The sequence below is a fragment of the Toxorhynchites rutilus genome, chromosome 2 (genome assembly GCF_029784135.1).
Source record: "Toxorhynchites rutilus septentrionalis strain SRP chromosome 2, ASM2978413v1, whole genome shotgun sequence".
Classification (NCBI taxonomy): Eukaryota; Metazoa; Arthropoda; class Insecta; order Diptera; family Culicidae; genus Toxorhynchites; species Toxorhynchites rutilus.
In genome coordinates, this window is record NC_073745.1 from 317,642,175 (window position 1) to 317,658,723 (window position 16,549).

At 40.9% G+C, this 16,549-nt stretch overlaps 2 protein-coding genes across 4 annotated transcripts in view; both read right to left on the reverse strand.

Annotated features, from left to right (window-relative positions):
- The window catches only part of LOC129768951 (toll-like receptor 3), a 31,255-nt gene extending 21,374 nt beyond the window's left edge, over positions 1 to 9,881 (reverse strand). The window contains exon 1 of one of the 3 annotated variants that reach the window (XM_055770902.1): positions 9,847 to 9,881. In XM_055770902.1, the coding sequence (XP_055626877.1) occupies positions 9,847 to 9,866 (20 nt within the window). In that variant the 5' untranslated portion in view covers positions 9,867 to 9,881. Of the gene's footprint in view, positions 1 to 8,863; positions 9,622 to 9,846 lie in introns of those variants that run through there. The other 2 variants (XM_055770901.1, XM_055770903.1) reach the window with 2 other exon arrangements.
- LOC129768952 (uncharacterized) lies at positions 4,105 to 4,657 on the reverse strand. The gene is made up of 2 exons (XM_055770906.1): positions 4,419 to 4,657; positions 4,105 to 4,351 (listed from the first exon to the last, which is right to left on the reverse strand). Exons 1-2 carry the CDS (start codon positions 4,629 to 4,631, stop codon positions 4,211 to 4,213), a joined length of 354 nt encoding a protein of 117 aa, XP_055626881.1. The 5' UTR covers positions 4,632 to 4,657; the 3' UTR covers positions 4,105 to 4,210.
- Positions 9,882 to 16,549: the final 6,668 nt, after the last annotated feature.

A 16,549-nucleotide genomic window follows, 5' to 3' on the forward strand; every position in this document is an offset into this window, starting at 1 on the left:
GTGGCAATCGGATTTTGTGCCTCAATGGGAGCCATCGAGTGTCATAAATTTGATTGTGAGTTAGTGGATATGAATGGTCGTAAATCGATGAGACAGTTGCTGTGATGTGATTACCGCGTGATGATTCATTCGTATAACGAATAAAATGTTACGTTTTTACGTTCAATCTTGTCACTATATGCATCAATGAAATTTTGGTTTGGATTATTTTAGCTTAACTCAACTCTGTAAAGTAAATTTTTCAGGAAAATGGCTATCTGGATAAGGCGGTAGATTAAATTGAGACGAAATTGGGCACATTGAGAATTTAATAAGAATAAAAATTTTGACTTAGCCATGTTCATTACACTGCCGGTGCTCTTGCTAGTTTTCTGTATAGGAGTAATTATATAATAAGTCTACGGAAAGTTCGCTTTTACAACAAAACAAAGTAACAAAATATTCATATTTTAAATGAGTTGAATGATATAATGTTCATAATTATATATGGTTTACCAGCAGTGGCGTAGCGTGATCGGTTGACACCTGGGGCGGTGTCTGGGCAGCGAAATGTCTGCTCAAATCGTCAAAATCAATAGAGCCAGAATATGTACGAGCATTATCAAACAAATGATTAATGGCTTGTATAACATTTTCCATGCCAATGGAACATATTTTCGAATGCAACAAATATTTTCAAAGGTACAAATTTTTGGAAGAAAAAGTACATATGAAAAAGATTTTTTCACCTTCCAGTACAGATAAATATGTGCCAAACACAGTGCAATGATTGACATCGTTGATTTCATTCGTTTCTAAATGTTAACATCACTAGAAAAAGCTCACTTTCCAAAACTTCATTGTAGGCAATTCAGAATCGATCCTACTGACATGGTTGGGGTGTTGTCGAAGGATTGTCAACGGCTCTTGGTAAAACTTAAGCCATCACTCTTCAATTAATAAAGGATGTTGTTCCTCAAATCAGTAGTCTTTTTCCAAAATGAAAAAGCGAATACACTTTTTCATTGATTTTTCCATTTTCAATCTTGAAATATCTCGATTCTGTCATGTCCCAAAATATTTCGATGATCCGAAACAATTTTCCCATTTACACGACCCGCGAGAATTTCAGTGAACTCGCTTTGAAGAGAGACATGATATCGTAATGCATCGATATCCGGGCACTTAAGCATTTTCGAAGATAACATCAACTACAGGTAAACTTCGATATAACGTACATTTCACTTTCAAAATTGTACGTTGTATCGAATTGTACGTTATATCGAAACATAATAAAGTACTCACAAACGTAGTCTATAATACTTTATTGTGTTGCTTTTTTAGTAAAGTTAATGAATAACTTCAATCAGAAGATGAAGCCAGCCTTTCTCATGATGTTTCCCTTCGTACTGTTGATTAAAACTTGATTCATTCAGAATCCGGATTCATAAAACCAGCTGTATTTCGGGATTGATTGAAGGTACAAAACTTGTTTTAGCATCACAATACAGATATTCCATTGTTCTATTAGAAAAAAAATATTGAAAAAAAATTTCCTTTACACTATGGAAATGTGTACGTTATATCGAGTGACGTTATATCGAGGGTACGTTATATCGAAGTTTCCCTGTACTTAAATATTGCTATAGCGTAGCATGTACCATATATAATATAATTAGAAGACATTCATTTAAGGTATAAATCACAGAAATCATGTTATATTTGTTCAAAATTAGTAATTTTCTTCATTGTGTCGTGATTGAAAATCCCGACCTGTTTTCAATCATGATTTGAATTCCGGACACTTTTGCTCCAAATTCCGACACATTTTGTCAGCAGCATTTCTTTGAGAGAAATTAGTTATTGATTTTTGCAAAGCTCATTATTTCATTGTTATTCTTTCATAATCTTAAATCAAACATCAAACATCGAAAATACTTGCTCCGTTCTTTTTAGAGCTTGTAACATATTCTTATGAAACTCTTGCAATAAAAATCATCATGATGAACTTTTGATCAAAAATTTTCACTATAACTAATGGTTTCTTCTCGCGATGTAACGCTGACAATGGTTGCAATTAGATTACAAACTATCAAATTCAACAAGAAGGTATGCTTCAAATTTTCTCTAAATAATACTACCAACTGACGGATCCCGTTCATACGAAATATTGAAGAATTTTTTTTAAATATAATATCCAATCATGGTCGTGGGTCACACCCCACTGAGGAAACAACCAAACCCACCTCCACCCCCGACCCAACACACTATACGCCTCAGCTTACTAGGGTGGTGGAAATTTGTATATTTTTATTGTTAGAAAGTTCCCTACCTCAGAAGTAAATAATTGATCAATGTTTGTCTTTTTTTTTTCTTTTCGTTTTTGATTTTGCTTACAAAAAAATGGCAGTTATAGAAAAAAGTCATAATTTGAGGGTGCTAGATCAAAATCGTAGGATGATATGAAATAGATGCTTGATTAATGCCCGAATGGTTTATTGACCTATTTTTTCTATAGCATGATGATGACAGTGTAGTAATCTGACGGACACACCTTTCCTCAAGGCTCAATTGCTCAATTTTTTAATCATATCAGTGCTTACAATTCATGAGAAATCCAATCAGTGCTTAAAATCAATGAGAAACGTAACTTGGCGAAAAATCTTCAACCAGAACGGGAATCGAACCAAAAGCTCCGGCATGATAATGTGTGACCATAACCACTCGGCTACTGGGGTCACATCATGGCAGGCTATTGGAGGAAATAGTCTTGATGTCTTCACGGCAATCGAAGAAAGTCAAAATGGAGAAAGTGGCCAGGTGCAAATTTGACGTTTCTCCTTTGAGTTGATTCGAAGCCTAGTGTTTCGTATTATGGAAGCGTTTTCCTAAACCCATTCAAGGATTTCAGAGTCTCTGTATTACATAGTCACGTTGCTTACAATTCTCAATGGATGATAGACTCTGTCGAAGATAATTTTTCAACGATGGAGCTGTATCAAGAGCGACACCGAGATCCCGACTTATTTGAAACTTTTCGTACGGTTGAAGCTTATAACGAAGCAAATTTTGAGGGTTAGGGTACTCGATCGATTTTCACTGCCAGTTTTCTATTGAGAAGATATGACCGATGTCATTGAACGAGCCTTACAGAGCACCCACATTTTTGAAGTTTGGCCAGAATCACTGGATGCGATCTACATTGCGTAAATGACGTCAGTTTGTTGGCTCTCTCCTGTATTGCAAAGACAAAAAGATGTGAATTCACAATAAATTCTCTTGAAAACTGTTGGAATATGGTCAAAACAGTTATCAACAGCGGAGCGGAGAACATTCTAGATCATGTGAAACAAAAACGACGGGACGAGTGGTCATTACTCTTCCGTGAAAAGAAGCGCCGCCAGAAAGAGAAGAAGTGTGAAGAACAAGAATAGCTGCACCACTCTAATGAGACACGAAAGTTCTACCGGTTATAAATCAATACATTCCGAAAATGCTTCATGCCAAGAGCAGAAATTGTGTCGGAATAATCATGGAAATATCTTGACGAACGATCGTGAAGTTACCGAAAGATGGAGGCAGTATTTTAATGAATACCTAAATGGCATACAGGTAGAGGACCAAAATAAGGATGGAAGTGATTACGTATATGCAGTAAATGATGCAGATGTACCAGCTCTAATGATAGGTGAAGTTAAGAAAGTTGGTTAATAGTCTACAGGTTGTCAAAATTTGGGAAACAGGAAACAGCTATCGGAGGAGTGGAAAGATGGAGTTATTTTCCAGAAAAACGGTGAAATTAGACGGTGAAAACTTTCGCCATTTCGTGGCATTTCTCAATCCTCAATGCCGCCCACAAAGAACTTTCGCAACCTACCTTCCGTCGTGTATCGCCACTAACGAACAGATTCGTGCGAACTTATCGGGACGGCTTCATCGAAGGTCGGGCAGATCCTCCAAAAATGCCGTGAGCACAGAGTCCCTACGCATCATCTATTCATCGGTTTTAAAGTCGCATATTATTCAATAATAGCCCTTGCATTTAAAAAATGGACTATTTTCAAATTGCGGTAAAAAAAGCGAAATATAATCGTCTTTTTCTTATTGACCGGAACTTACGTCATTGCTGTCGAAAACATACTTGCTGGCATGTTTTTCACCTCTTTCTTAGCTTGATTTATTAGTTCATCCTTCGTTTTTACCACGAAATTATTGGAGTAGACCCTCCGTTTCAGATCGAAAACTCTCGATGGGACGCCGATGGAGGGCGTTTGGAGAGTTGGCAACTTCCGGCAGGCTCTTTGTGATGTAAATCTACCCGTTCACCGTAAGCCCCGAATGGAAGAAGAGCGGATTTGTAATCCTCTTTTCGCTGATGGTTATAGAAGCACCTTATTTAGGAACTTGGCGTGGGAAGTTGTTAAAACGTTGAAACTTACATCCTTGATAGGGGACGTAAAGTAGCTAGTTCCCTGCCAGTCATTGCCATCCAGCGGTCTTGAGATACGTTTTCGCATGTTCATCTCCGCTGAGTGTTTTTTCACTGTTTGGCCCGTTGCTCCGACCTCCCGGCCCAAAGCCCGAAACGATGTAGCCACCTTTCCCCCCGTCTTCTGCTCTAGCTCCAGCTGCAGCTTACGATCGCGTAGCATCGTCGGACGATCGGAACCAGGCTTCTCCATTGAATGCTCTCATTATTCTCCAGAAGTGTGAGAATATTATATATACCGGAACGGGCGTATCCGGCGGATTCAAAGTATTGACGATGTCCACTTTCTCCGCAACGGGATGGAGCTTCCAGTCCGCACAATCTATGGAGCGCAGTTACTTTACTGTTTCCACCATAACTTCCGCAGTTCTACTGATAGCGCTGTCAAATTTTGTTTGAAAAATCATGGGTTACTATGATTGACGATGTACAATTGGTTTCATCATCAGGTGTTGAGGTGAACGCATGAAACATAGTTATGAAGAATCATGGACGAAAACGGGTCCCGCAGGGGGCTTCGCCAAGGGTCCTCAACATCGCTCTGGAATGTGTTATGAGATGGACGGTGTTTAAATCGCGTGGTATTTTTAACAGATCCAGTCAATTCATCTTCGCTTCGCTGATGACGTTGTTATTGCCGGCAGAACATTTGAGACAGTTAATGAACACTACACTAGGTTTAAGCACGAAGCAGAGAGAATTGGACTGAGAACTAATGCGAAGTATACCAAATACATGGTGGCTTCCGGATCCGAGCACGACAGGCTCGGATTAAGCAGTAGTGTAGCGATCTCCGGCAATGAGTTCGATGTAGTGGACCAATTCATCTACCATTACAACCTGGTTGACCTAGCCGTTAAGTCAGAAATTTGCCTCATCAGAAAACAGAAAATTTTTGATGAAAATCGGGATCGGTTTCCAATCTGTGGTAAATCTGTGGTGAAAATTAAAAGTAAAGAACCTGACTGGGGACAATTGACTGTCAATGTCAGTTATACAGAATTCGAGATGCGCTATCATGCACTGTCGGGTAGCACTGTACATCTTTATATACATTATAATGGCAATAGAGTAGAACCTCGATTATTCGCGAGCAGATGATCCGCGGTGCGGATTATCCGTGAATGCATGTTCCCTAGTAATTCTATAAACCTTCTCGAAATTTATCAGTGAGTGGTAGAGTCCTGCTCTTTTGTTTTGGTTATGGCTTTCACATTATCTGATCACTGATGTACACGACCTTACAGCAGGGTTGCCATAATAAAATCTGTGTTTTTGGTCTCAAAAAATCTTTTTATCTGTGTTTTTTCTCAGCAAATCAGTATCGAAATCTGTATCAACCCGATCGTTAATATGCTTTCAGCCACCACTGCAAGGAAGTATACTAATATTATAATTTATGCAACAATGTATCAGTTTACACTTTTTCTAAACGAATTTTAATGTCTTGTGAATTTATTCACGAACCAAAACGGTGCTACTATGAATAATAGATAACGGTATTCTTTATAAACAAAAGTTGTCATCCATCCTTGAGGAAAGGATTAACACGTTGACTGCCACGTCAGTCACCGGTGACTAACACCGAGCTTTCGTTCAGGCTGCGTCAGTCACCGTTGACTGACAGTATAATGTATGACAATAAAGGTAACTAATATAAACATAAAAGCTTTCAAGCATTCCCTTTCGAACAAAAATACCTTCCACTACGGCAAGAAACAATGGCCCTAATACGTTTGAAAAATTTCCATAGAGTCGCCATAAAACCGTGGCATTCAACGTGTTAATTGAAAATTCCATGTATTGCGGCACTGTATAGATGTAAAGAGCATTGTTCTGTATGTTCAAACAGAAAGATAGAAGATGAAAGACGCAAAACTAATTATTTTTGTTATATATGCGTAAGATATCACACGAAGAAGAGTTAAAGAAAAACAAATTAAACATAAAAACATTGTTTAGTAAATATAGGGTTGGGGAAAAAGAAATGTCGTATTTCTGATCGAAATTTGACGCTTTATTTAACAATATTAAAAATTATCCAATCTTAGTCAAATATGGGCCGTTTTGTTCGCAAACTTGTTGCCATTTAGAAAGCAACTTCATTATCCCGCCTTATAAACAACCCCCCCCCCTCCTTATTTGCAAAACACTCAGACAGCCAGTTTTCGCAAGCCTCTTTTGAGGGCAACTTAGTATCACCAAGAGCGTTTTGCATGGACCGGAAGAGATGATAATCACTTGGGGCCAGGTCCGAACTATACGGTGGGTGCAATAGGACATCCCATCCGAGCTCCCGTAGCTTCTGGCGGGTCATCAAAGATGTGTGAGGCCGAGCGTTGTCCTGGTGGAAAACAACACCATTCATATTGATCATTTCTGGCCGCTTCTGGTCAATCGCCTGCTTCAAACGGTCAAGCTGCTCAAAGTAGAGAACCGAGTTGAGGGTCTGGCCATAGTTGAGCAGCTCATAGTGGATGATACCCCTCCAATCCCACCAAACACACAGCAAAACCTTCCTGGCCGTCAATCCGGGCTTGGCGATGGTTTGGGCCGGCTCACCGCGCTTCGACCACGACTTTTTTCGCTTTAGGTTGTCGTACGTGATCCACTTTTCATCACCAGTCACCATCTTCTTCAAAAATGGGTCGAGTTCGTTCCGTTTCAGCAGTGCATCGCAGGCGTTGATTCGGTCTAAAAGATTTTTTTGCGTCAACTCGTGTGGCACCCATACATCCAGCTTTTTTTGGAACCCCTTCTTCTGCAAATGGTTCCAAACGGTTTAATGGTCTATACCCAGTTCCTGGCCAATCGAGCGAGTGCTCACATGCCGGTCGACTTGGATGATTTCAACGATTTTATCGGCTTCCACGACGATTGGCCTACCAGTACGGGGTGTGTCTTCGGCAGCCACTACACCAGAACGAAATCGATCAAACCAACGCTGTGTTGTGCGAATCGTTACAGTATCGGGTCCATAAACCACACGAATTTTTTCGGCCGTCGTTGTAGTTTTACCTCGCAGGTAGTAAAAACGTAAAATATGGCGAATTTATTGCTTGGTGGACTCCATCTTTGACGCGCTATAACTTGAGACTGAAAAGGACAATCACAACACTGTCGAAACGACGCGTGTAGCACAGATTGTCGTCTTTAAATAGCTGTATAGTATGACCCGATACGATAAGTACAACACAAGATATGTTTAAGTGTTGTCATATGTTGACAATATACGGCATTTCTTTTTCCCCAACCCAATACTTATCAGAAGTTTGCAAAAAAAAAGGAATCTTGTTCAGCTTTCATCACTGCTTTATCATGTAAAAAAATGCAACCAGTACGACACATATGTCGAAGTTTAATACAATCGCAAAGGATTAAATTTATAAGTTCAATCTTGAAGCATAATATTAGATTTAGTATCATTGATTGGCATAGTTATTATTAATTTGACGATGTTGATGATATCCACGTAAAGATTCGTAATCACTGTGCTTTAGTAGGAAGTAGATAAACAGTGTTATTCATTTATTGTGAAGCTAGCCGATGACGCAGACTTATGCATTTTTTCACCTTAGATTGAACATGAGAAAGCAGTACGCCACATACGAATGCCATACTCTCATTCAGACTGATTCGAATGCTATATGAATAAAATTTGTGAGTTGGGAAATAATACTACAGATATCAACCTATAGCTAATATTGGATCTTTAATTTGAAAAATATGTAAATCTGTATGAAAACCAAAAAAAAACTGTAATCTGTATCTACAGATTCTTGGTTTCAAAAAATCTGAAAAATCTGTATAAATACAGATTATTCTGTAGATATGGTAACTCTGCTTTACAGATGGATAGTTCAATAATTTCTGTATTGGTAAAACATAGTTTTCATGCTACAATATCTTTTGTTCGTGTTTGTACCTCATTTTTAGCCCTTTATTGCGTTATTCGCGATTTTCGCTAAACGTGGTGATCTAGCCCGACTATTTCGCGGATAAACGGGGTTCTACTGTATATTAATGAAATTTTTTTTTCAATAAATTTCAATTTCAATTTCATGAATTTCAATCAATCTTTTTCGGGTGGAAACTTGGTTAATGCACTAATACTTTGTCAACGAACTATTATAAAGTGAAACTTTCAAATATTTCAACATAATCAATAATAATATGAGGCTCTTATAAATCTCCAAATGGTTTTCTCGACTTCTGCCTCTTGATACAAAAACTTTTGTTTCTGCTATTAATTAAAAATTAAACCTTCTTCGAACTGTGAAAATGTGCTTCAAGCCAAAGAAACAGTTTGAGTAATAAGGAAATGATGTGATGGGATCAATGGAAAAAATCTTTTTTTTATTTTTATTTTATTTATCCTCATATTTCGAAAAGTACCTTGAATAATGATTGAATATCCTTGATCGCAATCCGACAACGTCGAGTGTCTAGTCCAGGAAAGAGTTGCGCCTAATAAAGGTTCCGCAACATTTTGAGACTCATTATTCCTCTAATATTTGAGATCGGAAAATCTCTAAGATGATGAAAAATGAATTGATGTATTCCACACGCAGTTGTTCTTTGATTTACGTTAGGAAATCGAGTATTTCCCAATACTCATTACACGTTCCGGTCAAAAAGGTTTCCGTTATCAGTACCGCACCGTATCTCACGTCTGACTCGTTCGGTCAATACTAATTACTCACATTTGTTTTCCTGAGACCATCATACTCAAGCAAACTGCGAATCTGATAACATCAAATCACTTGAAAACATTAGCAGTGACACTATACACATCGAATCTTATCGGTTTTATGGAGAATCACTAACCACCACAACGTTTCGCAGATTAATTGACACTTGTTCTCTGATATGGGTCGATGACAGGTGAAAATTTGAACTTCATTTTTGTTCATATCCCAGTAAGCCAGCGATAGTATTAGGCTCGGCTATATTGATTTTCACACCAATATTCAAATTGGAGCTCGGGTTCACAATTATTTCCGTTCAACGCACCCATCCGATCACGCCTCAAAACGTTCCATCACTCACTCACTCACTGAGAATTCCGACCGAACCCGACGTTCAAGTGATACTAAATCAGTCCAATTTCAAATTTCAAAGCGAGGCGGAAAGACATCACCACCAGGCATGCACTGATCATCGGGACCGACCGTCATGATGATAGGTTAAGCGCACTCACACAAGCGCGTATGCACAGCCGATGCGCGCTCTCATGTGACTCTGGTCGGATTACGACTGTTGATACCTGGGTCTGGATGCCGACCCTCTTGTTAAGGGAGATTTGTTGTTTTACCGTTTTACACATTTTGTTTGCCTGTGGGTCATCATGGGAGTCATTTCGGCTGTTGTTTACTTACTGTGGAGACGCTTGGTGCATGACATCGCTTGGTTCACACGTTAGACACAAATCCTATGTTGGGATTTCTCCAATGAACGGTGGTCGTAAGGTGGTCAGGTTTTCTAAATTTAGAGCTCATTGAAATGAATTGTACATTATTCTGTTTGGAGAATCGGGCTTCGGAAGAACACAGAAAAATGGAATGGAAGATTCTATGACACAGGGGTCTTAGTATCTCAAAGTATTATTTTGTCTTGTGCTCTCACACTGCTTCGCTTCTTGATTGTGTGGGTGAATAATATCAATACACTGATTAGAAGATGTTTCCCTCAGTGCACTTCGTTATCTGCTACCTGAGTTTATTGGGTAGCATAGCCTCTATGTTCAATGGCTCGGTTGCGTCGGGATTATTAACAACCATTCAGACACGATGTGGTACAGCAACTTCTCCAGAACTGGGCGTGCATTGCTGATGATAATCTTCCGAAAGAGGATTTGATACAGAGAAAGAATGTGCAGCGAGATATAAGCCGATTCGTTGATTCAATAATCAGACCAAGCCAGTGACTTCAGCTTTGCGGTGTGATCGTTGTTGTTAATGGGAAGGTTAGATCAAAGTATTTTTATCAAAATTAATATTAGGATTATTTAATGGATAGTATTCAGTTTTGAGAATGACATATTACATTCCACAGTTATAATGCGGCAGATATAAGACTCGATTAACACGTTGAGCTCCGAATTGTTCTTGCTTCGCTTTCCATTCAGCCCACATCAAAAGCGTTTGCACGATATCAGTGTCGGTCTCAGCTCCCAAAGATACTTATTGGACACATAGAAAATAGCCAGAAATTCAACTAGAAATCAGTCACTTTTTGTAAAACATCCGAAAACAAACCATATATATTTATAATATTTTTTTGTTACTGTCAATCCCAGCCAGCCCACACTTTCTTACCAACAAGCTCAACGTCGGCTCCTAGGGACGCGGGGCTCATCATGTTAAAATCTGTACACAGGAAATCAGCTTTATCTCGGGTTCGTTTTGATGAACTTTAAATTTTAGTATTTCAAAACGAAATTTTTTTGATTTGGTTTTGATGGAAAATTTCTAATTTTTCTCGAAATATCTCGTATCAATTTTTGGACACTTTGTTGGTCATATTGAGCGGCACTTTTATTCCACCAACTCTGCTGCAGCGCTATTCATCTCGCTTGTCCCTCTTTATTTAGCTTCTACTTAACAGTTGATCAATAATTGGTTAGTAAAAAATATCATTAACTTTTTCTGTGAATGACTGTGACAGTGACTGTGAATTTGCAGTACTAGTAGAATTGTTATTATTTTACTAATTCTTCATACCATACTTCATAACTTTATAGCACTAAAAAGATTGCAGTCTTACGCTATGAGAGTGAATAAATAATAATAATAATAATAATAATAATAATAATAATAATAATAATAATAATAACCTAGATAAGCACCTTTCACCAAGACGATAGACAGAACCGCGTACTCTCCAAAAAACCGAAACCTGCTTGGATGAGACGCCTGGAAGGTCGTATCCAAACGCTCCGAGTAAAAATCGGTCGACTAACGCAGTACAAGAGGGGAAGTCGATCGCGAAAGCTGATTCGTGGAGTTGCTGAAATTGTGAAGCCGGCAGAGCTCTCTGATCTTAATGAAAACCGCATCATTGAGATCCTCGACACCCATGTACAACGGTTGAGTGCTCTATCAAAAAGGTTAAGACGTTATACGGAATGTACGAAAAGGCATGCGGATAATCGTATGTTCAGTATGAACGAAAGGGAGTTCTACAGCCGCATCAAAAAGAAACGCAATAATTACGATGGTGGTCTTCCTGAGATTGACGAAGTTACCCAGTTTTGGTCAGGCTTATGGGAGAACCCTATTCAACACCGAAGTAACAGGATGTGGCTGGCAGAAGAAGAGGAATATGGAAACGGACTTGAAGCAATGCCTGCCGTTATGGTAACCGCCCATGATATCAACGAAGCCATTCGATATTCCAGGAATTGGGCTGCGCCAGGACCAGATTTCGTGCACAATTTCTGGTACAAAAAGTTTTCTTCAACTCATGGGCGAATGGCAGAGTGCTTCAATAAGGTATTAGAAAATCCCCAAACAACACCGGAGTTCGTGACCAGGGGAATTACTCATCTGATGCCAAAGGATCAAGACACAGCGAATGCGGCGAAGTACAGGCCAATAACATGTCTAACGAGCCTGTACAAGCTACTTACGTCGGTGATTAATAAAAAGATACACAACCATTGCGAAGTTAACGAAATATTAACAGAAGAACAGAAAGGCTGTAAACAGAACACGCCGGGCTGCAAAGATCAAGTCGTTATCGATGCAGTCATCGTCGGACAAGCAAGCCGAAACAGAAGGAACCTGAGTATGGCGTACATTGACTATAAAAAAGCATACGACTCAGTACCGCATACGTACCTGATAAAGGTACTAAAAATGTACAAGATACATGATGGCGTCATCAGGTTTATGGAACACGCAATGGTAAACTGGAGCACCTCGCTTAGTATCACCGACGGAACAACTATGTTGAGATCCAGAACTCTCAATATTCGCAGGGGAATATTCCAAGGTGACACATTCAGTCCTTTGTGGTTTTGCCTTGCGATGAACCCCTTGAGCAGAGCACTCAACCGAAGCAGCCATGGCTACCATATCAACAGAACAACGACAATAAACCATACCTTCTATATGGACGACTTGAAACTGTTTGCGGAATCAACAGAAGCGCTACATAGTCTTCTACAGTGTGTTAGCGACTTTAGTTCCGATGTGCGGATGGAACTCGGAATCGAAAAGTGTAAGGCAGTACAGCTCCACCGTGGACGATTGGTGGAGACTGAAGGATTCCGCATTAACGAGAGTGAAGTGATTCAAGATTTGGTGGAAGGCGAATCCTATAAGTACCTGGGATTTCTGCAATTGAAAGGGATTTGTCACACAAAAATCAAGAAGGAACTCCAGGAACAATTCTTGATCAGAATCAACCAGGTTTTGAAAACAAACCTCTGCGGCGGCAAAAAAATCAAAGCCGTCAATACGTTTGCCGTTCCTTTACTCACGTACAGTTTCGGGGTGCTGAAGTGGACGAAAACCGATTTAGAAACAATAGAAAGAGCAATGAGAGTGACGTTCACAAAGCACCGTATGCACCATCCAAAGTCGTCCATAGAAAGATTCACCTTGCCACGTGTTGAAGGAGGAAGAGGTGTCACTGACATTAGAGCGCTTTGCAGTTCCCAGATCCAGCAGTTGCGGAGTTACTTCGTGGAAAGTCAGACCCGTCACGATATCTATCGCGCTGTCTGTGAAGCGGACCGTGGATTCAGTGCCCTGCATCTGGCGCAGGAGCAGTACGAACTTAGCTGCAATTTGCAGACCATAGAAGAAAAAACAACATCATGGAAGCAAAAGGAACTTCATGGGACACACCCCCATCGTTTAGAGCAAGCGCATATCGACAAAGTATTATCGAACACGTGGCTGGTGCGAGGTGAACTCTTTTCTGAAACAGAAGGGTTTATGGTAGCCATCCAGGACCGGATAATAGCGACCAAAAACTACCGGAAGTACATCTTGCACGAAAACGTTGTTGACTGTTGCAGAAAGTGCAATAAAGTAGGAGAGACGATAGAACACGTCATAGCCGGCTGTGGAGCGCTAGCCGAATCAGCTTATCTCAATCGTCACAACTCGGTTGCCAAGATTGTTCATCAACAGCTAGCATCAAAACGCAACTTGGTAAATCAGTTGGTACCCTACTACAAGTATATTCCGGATCCGGTTTTGGAAAATAGCTGCTACAAGTTGTACTGGGATCGCGAGATTATTACGGATGTCCGAATACCAGCTAATCGCCCTGATATTGTGGTCTACGATAAAAATAAGAAAGAAGTGCTGATAATAGACATTGCAGTACCATTGGACCACAATCTACAATCTACGTTTGCTGCCAAGATAACCAAGTATCACGACTTGGCAGAAGAACTAAAACAAATGTGGCATTTGAAAGGCATCCGTATTATACCAGTAGTGATCTCTGCTACTGGTTTAGTTCCACACTCTCTCACGCGGTCATTGGAGGAGCTTCAAGTAACAGAGCAGCTTGCGGTTATGTAGAAAGCGGTGATTCTTGGAACGTGTAACATAGTGCGACGGTTCCTGAATCACCATAATTAGAACACGATGATTGTGCAGACACTATTATAAAGAGAAAAAAAGAAAAAAAAAAAAAGATACCACAGAGCCTAATCCCCCTTTGGCATTTAAGAAGCCCGGGGGTAGGTGAATATTCCAGCTCAATGCTGAGAAGTGCCATAACTCTATATAATAATAATAATAATAAGGTTAGTTAAGCCTGGTGCACGTGTTTCGTAGTTCCCATTGCGACCTTCAGCCTCTGCCCAGGAACTCCGATCCCTACCTTCACGAGGTACTAGCTGAGATGCGAGCAACCCTTGGAAAGATCGGGTAACCAACCCCGGTGGGACCTTGGGTCGTATGCAAACAGGGAAGGGGGACTAGTGTAGCGTCTGTTCTCCATGTTAGGAGCGGCCCACAACAGCGTCTGTATTCCAGGTTAGGAACGGCTGAGATACCGTCCTTCAGGCAGGTTGAGGACTCTAAGAAGCAACCTGTGCCAACCCGTGTTTTCCCGGGAAAAGGAAAACTACCAATAATGCAATTGAGAAATCGGAGAATTATAGTAATGCGATCGCCTGAGGAGGGCCCCCGGACTGGAGCTGGTCCTGGAACGGGCGTACATGCGAGCGGCCAGCGGCTAGAGGAATTGGTGCAAGAGCGGACCCTTAGTCATCGGGCTCAGCCCGTAAACCGAACGCTAAACAGAACCCGCAGCACAAGAAATCACAATGGCAATGCTGCACCTGCAAATGATGCTGCGATTGGACGACGTCAGTCGCTCACATTGACAGGCCGCCAACGGCAACGAATCATGTGGACGAGAGAGATGAATGAATTCGTGATTCGTTGCTATTATGTCTGCACAAGATTGGAGACGGACATGTCCAGCAGACCAAGAATGCTGGAGATGTTCAACGAGCAGTTCCCACGATTTGCCGGCCAACTAGATCGGAATAAGCTCTACACACGGAGACGAGCGATTTTGTCACACAACATGCTGTCCCCGGCTGAAATAGAGGCCATCAAGTTGGAAGTGCAACGAGAACTGCGTAGAGAGAGTGGAAGATCGAGCGATATGTCGAGAAGGAGCTCTGCTAGGCTGAGTGCATCGTTCGCTAGTGAAAGGCGCGAATCTATTGCACCACCACCGGATCCAGTGGATGAGCCTAGAGGACAAGAGCCGGCAGAGGATCAACAACGAGGTCAAGTAAAGAACGAATTGGCTTTCCACATGGATGCAGCAGTGACCCAGTTTTACGGAACGGACCCCTTAACCCGACACAAGATTCCGAAGTTGCAGTATTCCCACCGACTAACGAGTGCCGTCCAAGTACTCGACCAGGAAGTTCTACCTGTGCACCTGGTAGTGGTAGAGAATCTAGAGGAGCTGCAATTTATCGTTTATTGTAGAACTGTAGCTGTTGTACGGACGTTAGGAATGCGCACCTTTCACCAAGACGATAGACAGAACCGCGTACTCTCCAAAAAACCGAAACCTGCTTGGATGAGACGCCTGGAAGGTCGTATCCAAACGCTCCGAGTAAAAATCGGTCGACTAACGCAGTACAAGAGGGGAAGTCGATCGCGAAAGCTGATTCGTGGAGTTGCTGAAATTGTGAAGCCGGCAGAGCTCTCTGATCTTAATGAAAACCGCATCATTGAGATCCTCGACACCCATGTACAACGGTTGAGTGCTCTATCAAAAAGGTTAAGACGTTATACGGAATGTACGAAAAGGCATGCGGATAATCGTATGTTCAGTATGAACGAAAGGGAGTTCTACAGCCGCATCAAAAAGAAACGCAATAATTACGATGGTGGTCTTCCTGAGATTGACGAAGTTACCCAGTTTTGGTCAGGCTTATGGGAGAACCCTATTCAACACCGAAGTAACAGGATGTGGCTGGCAGAAGAAGAGGAATATGGAAACGGACTTGAAGCAATGCCTGCCGTTATGGTAACCGCCCATGATATCAACGAAGCCATTCGATATTCCAGGAATTGGGCTGCGCCAGGACCAGATTTCGTGCACAATTTCTGGTACAAAAAGTTTTCTTCAACTCATGGGCGAATGGCAGAGTGCTTCAATAAGGTATTAGAAAATCCCCAAACAACACCGGAGTTCGTGACCAGGGGAATTAAAGGGTGTGTCACATCAAATTGCATCACGGAAAAAACGCTGTAGAAATTTAATTTTTAGGAATTATATCTTCAGCTTTCGCTTTAAAATCAGATAAGAGTGTATAGATCACGTTGGCCATGCTTCACTGTAAATTTTTCGTAAATTTGGAAAAATGACGTCGAACGAAAAAGAGCGTCGTGAATTAATCCTGTGCACTCATTTCGAGAATCCGGAGTTGTCACATCGGGACATCGGTAAGATGCTGGGAATCGTCCAATCCACGGTCAGCAGAGTACTAAAACGATACTTCGAGAACCTAACCATCGACCGGAAGGTGAAGAACGGCAAAAATGGATGCTCCGTCAGTGAAAAAGATCACAAGCGCGTAGTTAA

Coding starts and splice junctions, on each gene's coding strand:
- LOC129768952 (XM_055770906.1), bottom strand. CDS start 4,631: ATGCTACGCGATCGTAAGCTGCAGCTGGAGCTAGAGCAGAAGACGGGG. Junction 4,352..4,418: donor TTACGTCCCCTATCAAGGAT/GTAAGTTTCAAC, acceptor TATAACCATCAG/CGAAAAGAGGATTACAAATC.